This window comes from Narcine bancroftii, chromosome 5 (assembly GCF_036971445.1).
Source record: "Narcine bancroftii isolate sNarBan1 chromosome 5, sNarBan1.hap1, whole genome shotgun sequence".
NCBI classification, from domain to species: domain Eukaryota; kingdom Metazoa; phylum Chordata; class Chondrichthyes; order Torpediniformes; family Narcinidae; genus Narcine; species Narcine bancroftii.
Genome location: NC_091473.1, coordinates 183,981,665 through 183,996,757, shown reverse-complemented (window position 1 = coordinate 183,996,757; position 15,093 = coordinate 183,981,665). Strand labels below are relative to the sequence as shown.

At 45.9% G+C, this 15,093-nt stretch overlaps 1 protein-coding gene across 1 annotated transcript; it reads right to left on the bottom strand.

The window, feature by feature from the left end:
* Positions 1-7,819: 7,819 nt before the first annotated feature.
* On the bottom strand, positions 7,820-8,699 carry LOC138762999 (probable G-protein coupled receptor 139). The gene has a single exon (XM_069936479.1). It carries the CDS (start codon positions 8,697-8,699, stop codon positions 7,860-7,862), a length of 840 nt encoding a protein of 279 aa, XP_069792580.1. The 3' UTR covers positions 7,820-7,859.
* Positions 8,700-15,093: the final 6,394 nt, after the last annotated feature.

Genomic DNA, 15,093 nt, shown 5'->3' with positions numbered 1-15,093 from the left:
CTCGTGTTGAACTAAAGAAATGCAACGTATATCCAGAGCGATTTATAGTCAGAGATGATGTTCTTTCTAACTGGCCACTTAAAAATGGGCAACAGGTCGTAGTTAGTTAGCCCACGGGCAGTAGTTAGCCCACAGGCCGTAGTTAATTAACCCACAGGCTGTAGTTAGCCCACGGGCTGTAGTTAGCCCACAGGCCGTAGTTAGCCCACGGGCCGTAGTTAGCCCACGGGCCATAGTTAGCCCACAGGATGTAGTTAGCCCACGGGTCATAGTTAGCCCATGGCCCCAGTTAGCCCACAGGCTGTAGTTAGCCCATGGGCCGCAGTTAGCCCACAGGCCATAGTTAGCCCACGGGTCACAGTTAGCCCACAGGCCATAGTCAGCCCATGGGCTGCAGTTAGCCCACAAGGCCATAGTTAGCCCACGGGTCACAGTTAGCCCACGAGCTTCAGTTAGCCCACAGGCCACAGTTAGGCCACAGGCTGTAGTTTGGCCACCCCAGTACAGAGCATTGAAGTGGAGGTCAATCTACAGGACCGTAGAGCAGCAGTACCAACAAGGCTCTGGCTACGTATCTCTTCCCCAATGGGAGCAGCTGAAAGATGCTGTGTATGGGGGTGGAAGGGGTCCTCGATGATTTTGTGAGTTCTCTTCTGACAATGACCTCGGTAGATCACGTCAATGGGGTGGTGGGGGGGAGAGACATGATCCTAAGATTAACCTCTGATCCATTTCTCTGCAGCAACCATACTATACTGTGATGCAGAGGGAGGAGTGGTTTGGAGGGGTCGCTCTCTTTCTCCATCCCTCCGTCTCTTTTCTCCAGCTCCCCTCCCCTTCCCTTCCTTCTCTTATCAGAATCCAACCATGTGCCCCCATCCCCCTTGGCTTCTACCCTCCCGCCTGGATACACCAATGACCTTCTAGCTCCTCCCCTTGACCATTCCCTCCTTCCCCTCCTCTTTTCCTCCCCTCCCCCCATCGCCTCTTTATTTCGGCACCTGCCTGCCTTTGCCTATACCTGACCAAAGGTCCAGGCCCAAAGCGTGGCCACCTACAGCGGTGGAGGCCGAGGTGAAGCAGAGGTGGATGGGTATGAATGGGTTGGAGAAAGGAGCAGGATCCTGGTCCACAGATCCCTCAAGGTTGCCAAGGAAGTTGACAGGGTGGTTAAGAAGGCGCTTGGTGCATTGGTCTTCATTATTTGGGGGATTGACTTCAAGAGCCGTTAGGTAATATTGCAGCTCCATTAAACTCTCGTTGGACCACACTTAGTGTATCACATAGAACAGTACAGGCCCTTCGGCCCTTGATGTTGTGCTGGCCTATATACTCCGGCCAAAAAGAAAATCCCTCCCTACCTCATAACCCTCTATTTTACCATGAGCCTATCCAAGAGTCTCTGAAATGCCCCTATCATCATTGGCACGGCCTTCCAGGCCTCCACAACTCTCTGTGTAAAAATGTCTTCCCTAAACTTCCCTCCCTTCTCTTTGTACAGACGTCCACTGGTGTTTGCTACTCTTATCCGGGGGAAAAAGGTGCCGGCCGGCAACCCTATCTGTGCTTCAGAATCTTGTGGACCCCTATTCAGTCTCCTCTCGTCTTTCTTCACTCCGGACAGAAAAGCCCCCAGCTCTGCTAAACCTTCCCTCGTAAGACTTATTTTCTAATCAGGGCTACATCCTGGTGAATCTCTTTTGCACCCTCTCCACAGCTTCCATATCCTTCCCAGAACTGAACTCAATAGTCCACGGGTGGCCTCACCAAGACTTTTATAGAGCTGCAATATGACCTCACTCAATCCCCTGACTAATGACGCCAAACATAGAACATTTCAGCACAGTACAGGCCCTTCAGCCTTTGATTTTGAGCTGACCCATATATTCCTACCAAAAAAATATTCTAAACCCTCCCTACCCCATAACCTCTATTTTGCTTCCATCCATGAGCCTGTCTAAGAGACTCTTAAATTCCCCCTGTGTTCCAGCCTCCACCACCATCCCTGGTGAGGCATTTCAGGCCCCTGCAACCCTCTATGTAAAAAAGCATCCTACCCCTGACGTCTCCCCTAAACTTTCCTCCCTTCAGACGTCCTCTGGTGTTTGCTGCCCCAGGAAGCATGTGCTGATCGTCCACCTTATCTATGCCTCACAGAATCTTGTAGATCACTATTAAGTCATTACTATATTTCATTACAGCAGTGGTTTTCAAACTTTTTCTTTCCACTCACATCCCACCTAAAGTAATCCCCATGCCATCGGTGCTCTCTGATTAGTAAGGGATTGCTTACAGTGGTCTGTGAGTGGGAAGGGCAGGTTGAGAATCACTGCTCTAGACCCAATTGTTACTGAAATGTTTTGCTTGAGAAAAATGATAATTGACCCATTTCCTTTGGAGTTCTGAAACCATGCACTTAACGAGTCAATGAGGGACAATTAAATCTTATTCTTTCCACCCACAAAAGTAAGAGTCCTTAAACGAGTCCCTGATTGAGTTTGTCGTTGAGAAGTCTGATGGTGGAGGGGGAGCAGCTGTTTCTGAACCTGGTGGGTGCGAATCTTGTGGCACCGACACCTCTTTCCTGATGGCAGCAGTGAGAACAGAGCATGTGTTGAGTGGAGCGGGTCCTTGATGATTGCTGCTGTTCTCCCATGGCAGCATTCCCCGTAGATGTTCTTGATGGTGGGGGTTTGCCTGTGATGTCCTGGGCTGTGTCCACTACCTTTAGCAGGGCTTTATGATCAGGGGTATTTGAGTCCCGGTCAGCGCACTTTCCACCACACCTGTACAGTTTGTCAGGATTTCTGGAGTCATACCAAACCTCTGCAAACTCCTGAGGAAGTAGAGGTGCTGATGTGCTTTCTTCATGATGCCGTTAGTGCATTGGGTCCAGGAAAGATCCTCTGAGATAGTGACTCCAAAGAACTTAAATTTGCTCCCCCTCCCCATCTCTGATTCCCGCAATGATCACTGGATCTGTTTTTCCCTTCCTGAAGACAACAATCAGTTCCTTAGTTTGGCAACATTGAGTGCAAGGTTGTTGTTGGTGCACCATTCAGCCAAATTTTCACTCTCCCTCCTGTACGCTGACTCATCCCCTTTCTTTATACAACCCACAACCATGGGATCATCGGTGAATTTGTAGACGGTGTTATTGTCATACCGAGCCACACAGTCATATGTATAAAGTGAGTTGAGCAGGGGGCTAAGAACGCAGCCCTGTGGTGCTCCAATCCTGATGGAGGTTGCGGAGATGTTCTCTGATTGTGGTCTGACGAAATCCAGGATCCAATTACACCAAGGGGTGTTGAGTCCCAGGACTTGGAGTTTTAAGGGAATGATGGTCACCCCAGTTCTGCTTATTATCGACCACACCTCTACCTTCAACACCAGAGTACCAAGTAAGCTCACCCCTAAACTCCATGACCTTGGTCTCAACTGTGATGAGATCCACAACTTTCTATACTGCAACAAGCATCGATTAGTGACAGCAATACTTCCTCAATCATTCCCAACACTGGAACACCACAAGGCTGTGTATCCAATCCCTGGCTACAACAATTCATGTCAAGTCAAGTCGAGTTTACTGTCATCTGATTGTACAAGTACAATCTGACGAAACTGCATTCTCTGGTCCTCACTGCAAAACATGCAGACACCCAATCAGACACAGCACATATTCAGACAAACGATACACATACAGGACGAGTATTTAATCTATCCAAATAAATAGGTAAATGCTGTTTCATGAATAGTAGAGTCTCAGAGGGTTAGTGTGAGCAGTTCCATTGGTCGTTCAGCGTTCTCACTGCCCATGGACAAAAGCTGTTCTTCAGCCTAGTGGTGCTGGCCTTGATATGCCTATTTCTCTTTCCTGACAAGAGCAGTTGAAAGATGCCGTGTGTGGGGTGGAAGGGGTCCTCAATAATTTTGTGTGTCCTCTTCAGACGATCCTGGTAGATCACATTGATGGAGGGGAGGGGGACTCCAGTGATCCTCTCTGCCACTCTTATTGTCCTGAGGATTTACCCCAGATCCATTTCCCTGCAGCACCCATACCCACACTGTGATGCAGCTAGCCAGGGCACTCCTATAGAAGGCTGACGTGATGGCAGCCAGTAGCCTTGCCCGCCTCAGTCTTCACAGGAAGCACAGACGGGGTCGCGCCTTCCTGATAGGTCAGGAGATGCTGAGCGTTCCACTATTCCCTTGCACACCCATGACTGCGTGGGCAAGCACAGCTCCAGCCACATCTGTCAATTCATGGATGACGCAACCATCAAGGGCAGCAATGCACAAACGTGCTGGGGAAAGCTCAGCAGGTCCTGCGGCATCCAGAGGAGGTAAAGGGTAGCCAATGCTTCGGGCCTTCATCAATGTATGAGTAAAAACAGGTGAAAATGGTGGGGAGAGATAGGAGAGGAGAGAGGATGTGGGTGGAGCTGAGGCTAACAGGTCACAGGTGGATACAGGTGGGAGAGTAGAAGCACTGGCATCACTGGGGGGGTACGGGCCACACTGGGTGACACCATCAGAGGGGATGACACCAAAATGACTGTCCATAAAAGTTTTGTGCTGTGTTTCAGCAGAAATGTATTATTTTTGTATAAAAATATCCCTGTAGTTAAAACATTTTTTGTCAGCCCAGGGTACACGTATTGATCGATTGACAAGGATAAATCTCCCTGCTCATTTACTTTTTGAACCTTCTATCGTGCTCTGATCAGTCATTATGACCCAATGACTAGGACGCTTCTGATCACGTGGTTTCATCTGCATGCGCCCATCAGCAAGTGCTGTTGTTTTCATTGCTGCAGGTGTTTTCAATAGTCACTGCTTTTGTCAAATTTTCTGGTGTTTTAGCTACAATTAGGATTTGTGAACCGAGATCAATAATGTTTTGGAGAATGAAGTAGTAATTAAAGGAAAAGGAGAAAAAGGCTTCTTCTCAGTTACTAATAATGTCGAAATTCAAAGTAGAAAGATTTTCCAAAACAATTTTATTAGTATTCATATAATCTATAGTTGAAACAACTATATTTATCACACATTATTCTATATTTTTACAATTTATATAGTGCTACAGGTTATATTTTATATTATATATAAATATGTTTTTAAAAGAGATAGATTGTGGGGGGTTTAGTGTAGGTCACTTCACAAACAGATACTTACACTTCACATCTCATTTAAAATGCAAGAGTTTGCTGAAGCCAGACAGTCAGACACCAAAGGCTTTGCATTAAACGATGGAACTGCTTTGGAAAGAAAAGCAGGTGAAAATGGAAAAGTCCGGGCTCAAGTGCTGATAAAGATCTTTCAAGGATTGGGTTTGGAGCCTTGGGAGGGGTTCTGGCTTTTACAAGCCAAGAGAGAGGAAAGAAAATGGGATTCTTCTCTTAGAGAGAGGTCAATTCTGAGTGGCTTTTAAGGCTGCAACATGGTAAATTGGCAGGCTTGTTGAAAACCCCAGTTTGAAGACGGGTTGTGAGTTCTGAGTTCAGCCCATTCAAAACCTTTGTGGTTCTTACAAAAGGAAATGCCTGGCTAGAGTGTTTCTCCTGAAATAAAGGAAACAAGAGGAACTCTGTGGCGACCTGGAAGAAGAGGTTATCATTTGGAAAGCCCATGATGGGGCAAGTTTCTTTGGCAAGACAGTGAAGTGGCTGATCAGAGGAAATCAGATTGTGTGGGTGTCCAACGAGCAACAAATCTCTCTCTGAAACCGACAAGTAACTCCCTGGGTGGTAACCAATTACCTTTATGCACCAGAGCTTGGTGAAGATTCATAAATGTTAAATTCTGTGCATAGTATAAGAATTGCCCAATACCGGTGAACTTGGAGGAGTGAGAAGTGAATGACAGGCCTATTAAAGCAAAGAATTTTCCTGAACATATACACATGACATACACATGCGCTTAGAATTAGCAGGGGGTTAAGTTGTTAATAGTAATGTTAAAGTTTGATCCTGTTTTTATGTTTAAAGAAAATTAAAAGAAACTTTTGTTTATGTAGCCATTTGTCTTGGTGAATTTCTATTGCTGCTGGGTTTTGGGGTCCCCTGGGCTCGTAACAATATATATTTCAAATATGACTAATTTGTCTTTCTTTATATTGTGCAGGGATATTCTCTCATGCCACACAAAGGGCAGAATATCAAAGAAATTGTAAATGGAAATGCATTGAGGCTGTGCATATGATGTTGTAGTTTAAAGGTGTAATTTTAATTTTGTTCATTGTTTATCTCACGACTATTATCATTACATTCAGTGGAGTACGGGATTTACGATTTACCAGTAACATTAGTCCAAAAAACATTACTAAGGATTCTGTGGGGTCTGGTACGAGGAGGTCATGGGGGTGGGGGTGACACGATGAGTGTCACTTGGGTGACACCAATCCTAATGATGCCCCTGGGTAGAAGAGGCTGAGAAATATGGGGGGCTAAGAAGGATTCTCTGAGAGGGGAGGGAATGGAAGGGGTGGGGAGCTGAAGGAAAGGACAGGGGGAAAGAGAGGGGCTCTGGGGGGAGGGGGTGGGAGGTGATTAATGGAAATTGGCGAGACCGATGTTAGTGACATCTGGTTGGAGGGTGCACCTTTTGGGTGGTCTTGGGTTTGGAGTGATTATAAGGAGTGAAATGTGGAATTTGCAGATGCTGTGATTGTAGTAAACCCACACACAGTAAATGCTGGAGAAATTTGGCTTGTCCTGCAGCGTCCAGCGGAGGTAAAAATATATTACCAATGTTTCGGGCCTGAGCCCTTCCTCAAGTTAAGTTCATCGTCATCTGATTGTATAAGTACCGAAGAAACAGTGTTCTCTGGTCCTCAGTGCAAAACACGCAGACACACAACCAGACATAACACACGTACAGACAAACAGTACATATACAGGACAAGTATTTCAACTATACAAATAAATATTGCTTTGTACATATGAGAGTCTCAGAGGGTTATCGTGAGCAGTTCCTTTGGTCATTCAACATTCTGACTGCCTGGTGGTGCTGGCTCTGATTCTCCTGTATCAGTGGAGCAGCTGAAAGATGCTGATGTTCGGGGTGGAAGGAGTCCTCAATGATTTTGTTCTTCAGACAATGATCCCGGTAGATCACATCAATGGAGGGGATGGGGGGCGGGGGGAGAGAATCTATTGATCCTCTCTGCTGCTCTAATGGTCCTGTGGTTCTCAAGATAAAAGAGAAAAAAAACAGGGAGGCATCTCAGTAAAGACAGGGACAGAAAGGTGGAAGAATGGAGGAATCCAGACCAACAAACAATGAGGGTTAATTTTAGCTCTGTGAACAGACAGAGGGAAAACAGAGAGAGAGAGAGAGAGAGAGAGAGAGAATTAGAGTAAAGCAGATAGGGGAAAGAAGATGGGGGTGGGGGGGGTGATATTTAATAGAAACCAGAGACCCCACAGAATCCTTAGTAATGTTTTTTGGACTAATGTTAATACCATCCATTTTGTTTTAACATACTCAAGATGAGGTGTGGTTCCTCCAATTTGTGGGTGGTCTCAGTCTGGCAGTGCACGAGCCCATGGACAGACATGTCCAGAAACTGGAACCCGCATCACAATGTCCAACACCTTAATATTAATATTAATTGGAATGCACAATGTTGGCAGGCTGGAGAAACTGGCCAAAAAGTGTCCTTTAGCTCGTCAAGTGGTGACCTTGAGCTCAAGCCCAAAACTTCGGTTATATATCTTTATCTTTGCTATATGAAGGCCGTGTTGGACCTGCTGAGTTTCTCCGGCGTTGTGTTTTTACTTCAATCACAGTGTCTACAGACACAAATTGGGTCGAGACTGGGCAGCTCTCCATCGCTGGGTAGTTCAGCACCACGGTCAGCACCCACGCGTCGGAATCAATGATGGGACATTCATGTTTTGGAGGTAGCTTGGAACCCACCGGAAGGGGTGGGCTACCACCTGCTTAAGCTGCTGCCTGAACCTAGCCTGGGTGAGGGCGTAGATGCAGGTGTTGCTGCAAGAGTTCAGGTACATCAGCATGGTCCCCGACTGGGATACCACCAGCAGAGAAGACATGTCCATCAACATCTCCTCCATCATGAAGACCACCACCTTCGGCATCCACAGGATAATGAAGCAGCCGGAGATGGCGAAGAGAAGAACGATGGACTTCCTCCGGTTTTCCAGCTCGGGGTCAGCCTGCTGGCCGCCAGCCCCGGGTTTGCGGAACCCCCTGCGGGCCCGGTTGGCCGCCAGGATGTGGCGGACGGTCAGAGTGTTGAGCAGCAGGATTGCCACGTAAGGGATTAGGGGAGTCAGCACCGTCCCGGACCACATGTACACGGCCCAGAGGGATTTTGTGCACACGTTGCGGAGCCTACAGATGGGGAATAGGCTAGGGTCAGGCACAGGCTCGTAGGTGAAATAGCGCGGGATATTCCGCAGGTAGCTCACCATGCCCAAGGTGGATGCTACCCGAGTCGCCATATTCTCGGTGCAATATTTGGGCTTCAGCCGTGGGCAGCAGATGGCGATGAAGCGGTCGAAAGTGAAGGCCACTGTCAGCCAGACCGAGGAGTCCACGGCTGCGGCGTTAATAATGCTGTTGATGCTGCACACATGGTAATGGACCAGGACGGAGTGAGGGAAGTAGAGCGGGCCCAGGTGGTTCAGTATTACACAGAAGATGATGACCAACAGATCCGCCCCCGCCATGGACACAAGGTACCGCACCGTGCAGCTGGCCAGACCGCAGCCCCCTCGGCAAAGGATGACAATGGTCAGGAGATTGGCTGAAGGGAGGAGAGAGAGAGAGAGAGAGAGAGAGAGAGAGAAGAGAGAATGTGTTTGGTGATCTCTTCCCCACATCATGCCCCAGTCTTTAGAGCAGTGGCTCTCAACCTTTTTCTTTTCACTCACATCCCACTTTAAGTAATCCCTATGCCATCAGTGCTCTGTGATTAGTAAGGGATTGTTTAAAGTGGGATGTGATCTAATTATTAATGAAATATTTTGCTTGAGAAAAATTACCATTGGCCCATTTCCTTCTGAGTTCTGAAACCTTGCACATAATGAGTCATTGAGGGACGATTAAAACAGAAGATTTCAAACTTTTTCTTTCCACTCACATTCCACCTTAAGAGACACACAGTCTCTCTCTCACACACAGTCTCTCTCTCACACACACAGTCTCTCTCTCACACACAGTCTCTCTCCCACACAGTCTCTCTCCCACACAGTCTCTCTCTCACAGTCTCTCTCTCACACACAGTCTCTCTCTCACACAGTCTCTCTCTCACACAGTCTCTCTCTCACAGTCTCTCTCTCACACACAGTCTCTCACACACAGTCTCTCTCACACACAGTCTCTCACACACACACAGTTTCTCTCTCACACACAGTCTCTCACACACACACAGTTTCTCTCTCACACACGCAGTCTCTCTCTCACACACAGTCTCTCTCACACACACAGTTTCTCTCACACACACACACAGTCTCTCTCTCTCTCTCTCGCACACACAAACGCCCGCACAAACCCATTCGCTCACGGCTCGCCGCAACAGGCGCACACACAATGCACACGGACGTTCGGCCATTGACCGGCAGACATGATGCGCGCACTCAAACATACCCCCCCCCCCCCCCCCCCCGACCCACAGGTACAAGAGCGCACCCCTAACCCCCCTTCCCCCCAATCGCGGGAACGGCGTCTCTTCATACACCGGGGTGGTTGTACAGAAACGCCGGCACCACGGCCATTGGATGTCGGGACGTACAGGCAGCCCGGGTTAAAGTAGCCGCCTCCCCCCCACCCCGGCCCACATACCGGTCACCCCGACCACGGCAAGGGAATGGTAGGAGACCTCCTGAAACACTAGGAAGGACAGGTTTCCCATCCGTAGATCGGAGCCGCGACGGTAGCTGGAGAACTCTGGAACCCGATCCACTAAAGCGGTCCCTTTCATGGATATGTACATGCCCAAAGGAAAGGGATTTGAGACCCCGAAGGGGTTGGCAGCAGATGCGGTGACTGCAACAGCCCGATGAGACGATGAACTTGGCCACTCCCCCTTGTCCAACTGGGGATCTCATTACATCACCGAAAGGGTCTAATAAACGCGACAGCTTCATGTCAAGGGACTTCATTGTGTAATTGAGATATACCGTGTGGAAGACCAATAACTGAGCTCCAGATTCATTCCCAAACATTTAAATCCCAGGATTATCCAATTAGTCCCCAAAAAAAGGCCTCATGGGCCAACGTCCTTACAACAGAGCACGGTCGGAATGTCACCAGGTTACCGCTCAGAGCAAGGTGGCCACTGTACTGGACAGGGCTCTGAAGAGATTCCCCAGCACGAAGCCTGGGACCGGGTGGTTCAGTCACTGGAGAGGTTAATCGAGTCAACAGATGCGGAAATAGCCCCTATTGCATCCATGCCCACCTTGGAGTCTTCCTGAGTTTGTCTCATGTGCCTGCGTTTGATCTCCATTAATAGACTGGTATTGGAGAGGGTAGAGAGAACCAGGTTGTCGCAGTCCACTTAATGGGTCGTGGTCATTGTGCCTATCCCTCGAGGTCCAGGTTGATGGTCCTCCTTCCTATGGGCTTATGAGTCCAATTTTTGAAGGGTGCCCACTGAGCAGAGACACCTGTCCTCAGATTGGTTTAACATGTAACTTGATGTTGTACTCCAAGAAGCACACGATGCTTCACAAATTGACCACCTAATTCCAATGGCCTGGAAATCACAACAATTGGAGATGGTGAATTTCTTGCAGCCTTCAACCGCCTTCACCGCCATTGAGTTTGAAGTCACTTTGTCCGCCTGCTCCACCATTGAGGTCATGGTTGGATATTCTTTGTCAGGGACACCTCGCCCTCCACCTCACTGCCGTGGCTGGCCCTACCAGGAGCATTGCTTCAGATGGCAACGTGCTCAGGATCACAGGACATCACAAGCTTCTCCACCACGACAAGGTGACAATCCACAGAGAAGAACTTAACGAGTGATCTATTGTTGACCCACAACATCTCCTCACTTGTCAGGAAGGCACAATGGTGACTACACTTCCAGAGAAGGCCATTATCCTGATGTTCATCTACATGAACCCTATCAAGAGTGTCCTGGCCAGCTGCATTGCTGTGCGGTAAGGTGGCTTTAGAGTTTTGGATTGGAGGTCAATCCACAGGACCATAACAGTGGCAGAGTGGATCACTGGAGTTTCCCTCACCCCCTCCCCTGGCCCCACACCACCACCGCCCACACCAATCATCATGAACAACTGGGATCGTTCTCTGAAGAGGGCTCACAAAATCACAACGGACCCCCTACCACCCTGCACACAGCATCTTCCTGCTGTGTTCTCGCTGCTGCTGTCAGGAAAGAGGTCTCAGTGCTGCAAGACTCACCCCCACCAGGTTCAGGAACAGCTGCTCCCTCCTCCTGCATCAACGACTAACTCAATCAGGGGCTCTTTTAAGGATTCTGACTTCTTGTTTCATATGATCTACATTTACAATTCTCAGCTAAACACATCTTTATCTAATTTCCTAAAAAGAAAAAAAGAATAAAAGTAAAATAAACTCCATATAATCAAAACCCCTCCCTCTAAACAAAGTTAACAGATATAAATAATAAACATATGCATTGAATATTGACCTCCAGAAACCAGACAGTGCATCTCCAGAGCATCCAAATACCTTAAATCTTTACCTTGTGATAGTAATCTGTGAATGGACTCCACATCTTAAATATTATATCTGATTTTCTTCCCCATAAACTTAGGAAGGCCATGACCTCCTTTAATCAATGAGTATGAATAGGCGGAGCTCTCTCTTTCCATTTCATCAAAATTGCCTGCCAAGCTATCAAGGAGGTAAAAGCTAAAGTTCACTCTTGAGTAGAAGTCAATAATATTTTCTCTTCTTGGAAAAAAACCAAATAAAAGTGGGCATGGTTCTAATTTGATCTTAAGGATCACTGATTGAGTTTGAAGAATGCTCTCCCAGAAATGTTTTAGCCTAGGGGAAATTGAAACATAAGGATCAATGAAACCTGAATGCTTTTACACTTATCACATAACAGATCAATATCAAAATAAATTCGAGACAATTGAACTTTAGACGCATGTTCTCTGTGCACCACTTTGAACCACAACAAACAATGTCGAGCACAGGAGGACAACTGATTAATCAAATTCAGAGTCCCAATCCTCATCTGAAAGTGATAAGCTCAGATCAAAGACCCAGTCTTTCTTGATCTTAACTAGCGAGGCAATTCGTAAATCCATCAAATTGTTATAAATAATTGATATTGTGTCTTTATGTGAAATCTGTAAATCAAAAAATACACCAAAATTGTTTGTGGAAAATCAGAGCTTGGACTGAACAAATTGCCTGACTTGTAAATATCTGAAATAAAAAATGGCTCTTGGGTAATTTTAAATTTTAACGTCAATTGATTCAGAGAACCAAAATTATCTCGAATAAAAAGACCTTTAAAAAGTTTAAAACCCATTTTATGCCACTCCTGTATCCAACAATGAAGGGTGAAACAGATGGTTAGATGTAATAGGATGGGCAAGAGAGAAACCACAAAATCAAAAAGAAAGTTTCTATATTGTGCCCAAATTCTCAACCTGCATCTCATTATTGGGTTTTCTGTCAATTTAGAGAAGGAAAATGATAAACAAAAAGATCAAAACCTACCGGCACAGATGTATTTTTAGAAAAATTCAATTTCTTTTCTACCCAAGAAGGGTGGTCAAAATATAACATTAGAAGTAGACTGCGTATATTGACCAGCCAACAATAGAATCTAAAATTTGGAAGTGACAATCCCCCATTCCTTTTAGTCTTTTGAAGATTAGCTTTATTTAAATGGTGTTCTCTGTACATGTGTACAGAGAAAAAATACAAATCAAATGAATCAAAAAAGGATTTAGGAAAAAAATATTGGTAAAGACTGAAAAAGATACAAAAAAATAGATAAAAGATTCATTTTAATCGAATTAATACGTCCAATGGACAAGGGTGACCATCCCGATAATTTGACCTGATTAAGTAAGGCAGAAAAAAAATTTCAATAGCTCCTTGTAATTGTCATTCTGAAATATCTAAAATTGAAGTTGGAATAGCTTAAGAAAGACCCCTTCAGAAGTCACATTTCACTCTTATGCAGATTTAATTTATTGCCAGAAAACTGACTAATCTGAGGAAGTGAAGTTAATGTGTGTGGCCTAGAAACCTCAGGATTTGAAATCAAAAGCTAAATATAGTCTGGATATAAGGAAACGTTATGTTCAATTCTGGTCCTGATTATCCCCGTGAAGTTTCTACTCTCCCTCAGTGCAATAGCACCAGGTCAAGAAGCAAAGGGCTTAAGGGGAAACCGAGTGCCCTAGTAAAGCCTGAAAAGTTGTGATTGTTGTGAATTCATATGAATTGAATCAGTAGGGCATGAATATGTATGAATTAGTATGAATATATATGAATTAGTATGAATATGTATGAACTATTATGAATTGAAGCAGTAGGACATGAATATGTATGAAATAGTATGAATATATGTGAATTAGAGTGAATATGTATGAATTGAAGCAGTAGGATATGAATATAACAATTTAATCCAGTCAATAAAATCTGGACCAAAATTTAATTTTCCTAAAATAGCAAACAAATAGTCCCATTCCACCCAATCAAAAGCCTTCTCGGAATCTAAGGAAATAACACATTCAGTAACAGGAGCTGAAGGTAAATATAATCGATGTATGAAAATAATGATTATTAATAAAACCAGTTTGGTCCATGTCACCAATTACTGGTAGAATATTCTCTAATCTGGGGGCCAGAATTTTAGACTTCCTGTGGTGATCTTGCCTCTCGTGAAACTTTACCCTCTGACCCAAAATATTCGAATTCCTTCCTAATTTTATCAGTAGATCTTTTTTTTTTATACTTCCAACGTATTTCATCTCTTTGAATACAGGCATCTGGCGCTGCCTCTCTATCAACTCTTTCTGAGATCAGGATAACCCTTAAGCTTGAAATCAGAATTCTGACCTTACAAGGAAACATTTAAAGTGCCCCTGATGAGTCAGCGCAGCCTGTATCCCGTTGGTGTATCTCGCAGGCTTTGCTTATGTTTATTTATTTGTTTACATGTGTACATTGAGTGTAGTATTTTTTTGCAAGGCCAATAAGTGGTAAATCTGTCTGTCCCACAGGAAAAAGAATTTCAGCGTTGTTTCCAATATTATGTATGTACTCGGACAATAAATCTGAAAACTGAGGCGGTTTCCTTACAATTTCCTAATAATGTTTATGGTTGGAAGGTTCATTACCATTGGACAGCTCAGGTTTCAGTGTCCGATATTGGCATTTACCTTGCGGTAAATTGTTAAAAAAAATAGCCACCTGGGTGGGTTGACTTGGCTGGATAGCACGCACTAAGCTTTGATGCCTGCATATTTGGGGGGCACATGAGACAAAATCAATTGAATTCAAGATGAATTCAGGATTCACAGGTACAACCTGACCCATGATTGCATTGAACCAAATGTGGACCCATCACTCCACGCTCCAGCAACAAGACCTTAAGGGACATAGAGTGCCGGCTGCAGAGTGCCGGCAAAGGATGCCCCGGTCGGTGTCAGTTCGCATGCAGGCCGGCCACCTCAGCAAGCATGCCTACGCTTCTCAGCCGGCCCCCGGTAGTGTCCTTCTGTGAGGCGTGAGTGGATGCCAGGCATGAGGTGCCTTTTCCCTGCCGAGCTTGAGCTCTCTGCGCTGGTCGAAGGCCGCGTGCTGCTGCCTGATTGGAGGAGCTCTGCTCACGTGGGGTGTTGCCACCAGTCCGTAGTGGGGGGAGGGGGGTGGTGTGTTACTGTCTATAAATAGATGCGGTAGCACTGCGGGCGAGTAGTTGGAGGGTGAGACTGGAGGGAGCTCCTCTGATGGAATTTCACAGGGAGCTTCTCTGAGGGAGCTTCACTGAAGAGAGATTGAGGGAACCTCACTGAAAGAACTGAGGGAGCTTCACAGAGGGAAATTCACTGAAGGAGCTTCTCTGGGGGGTACTTCTCTACCAGGGTCTTCCCCCAG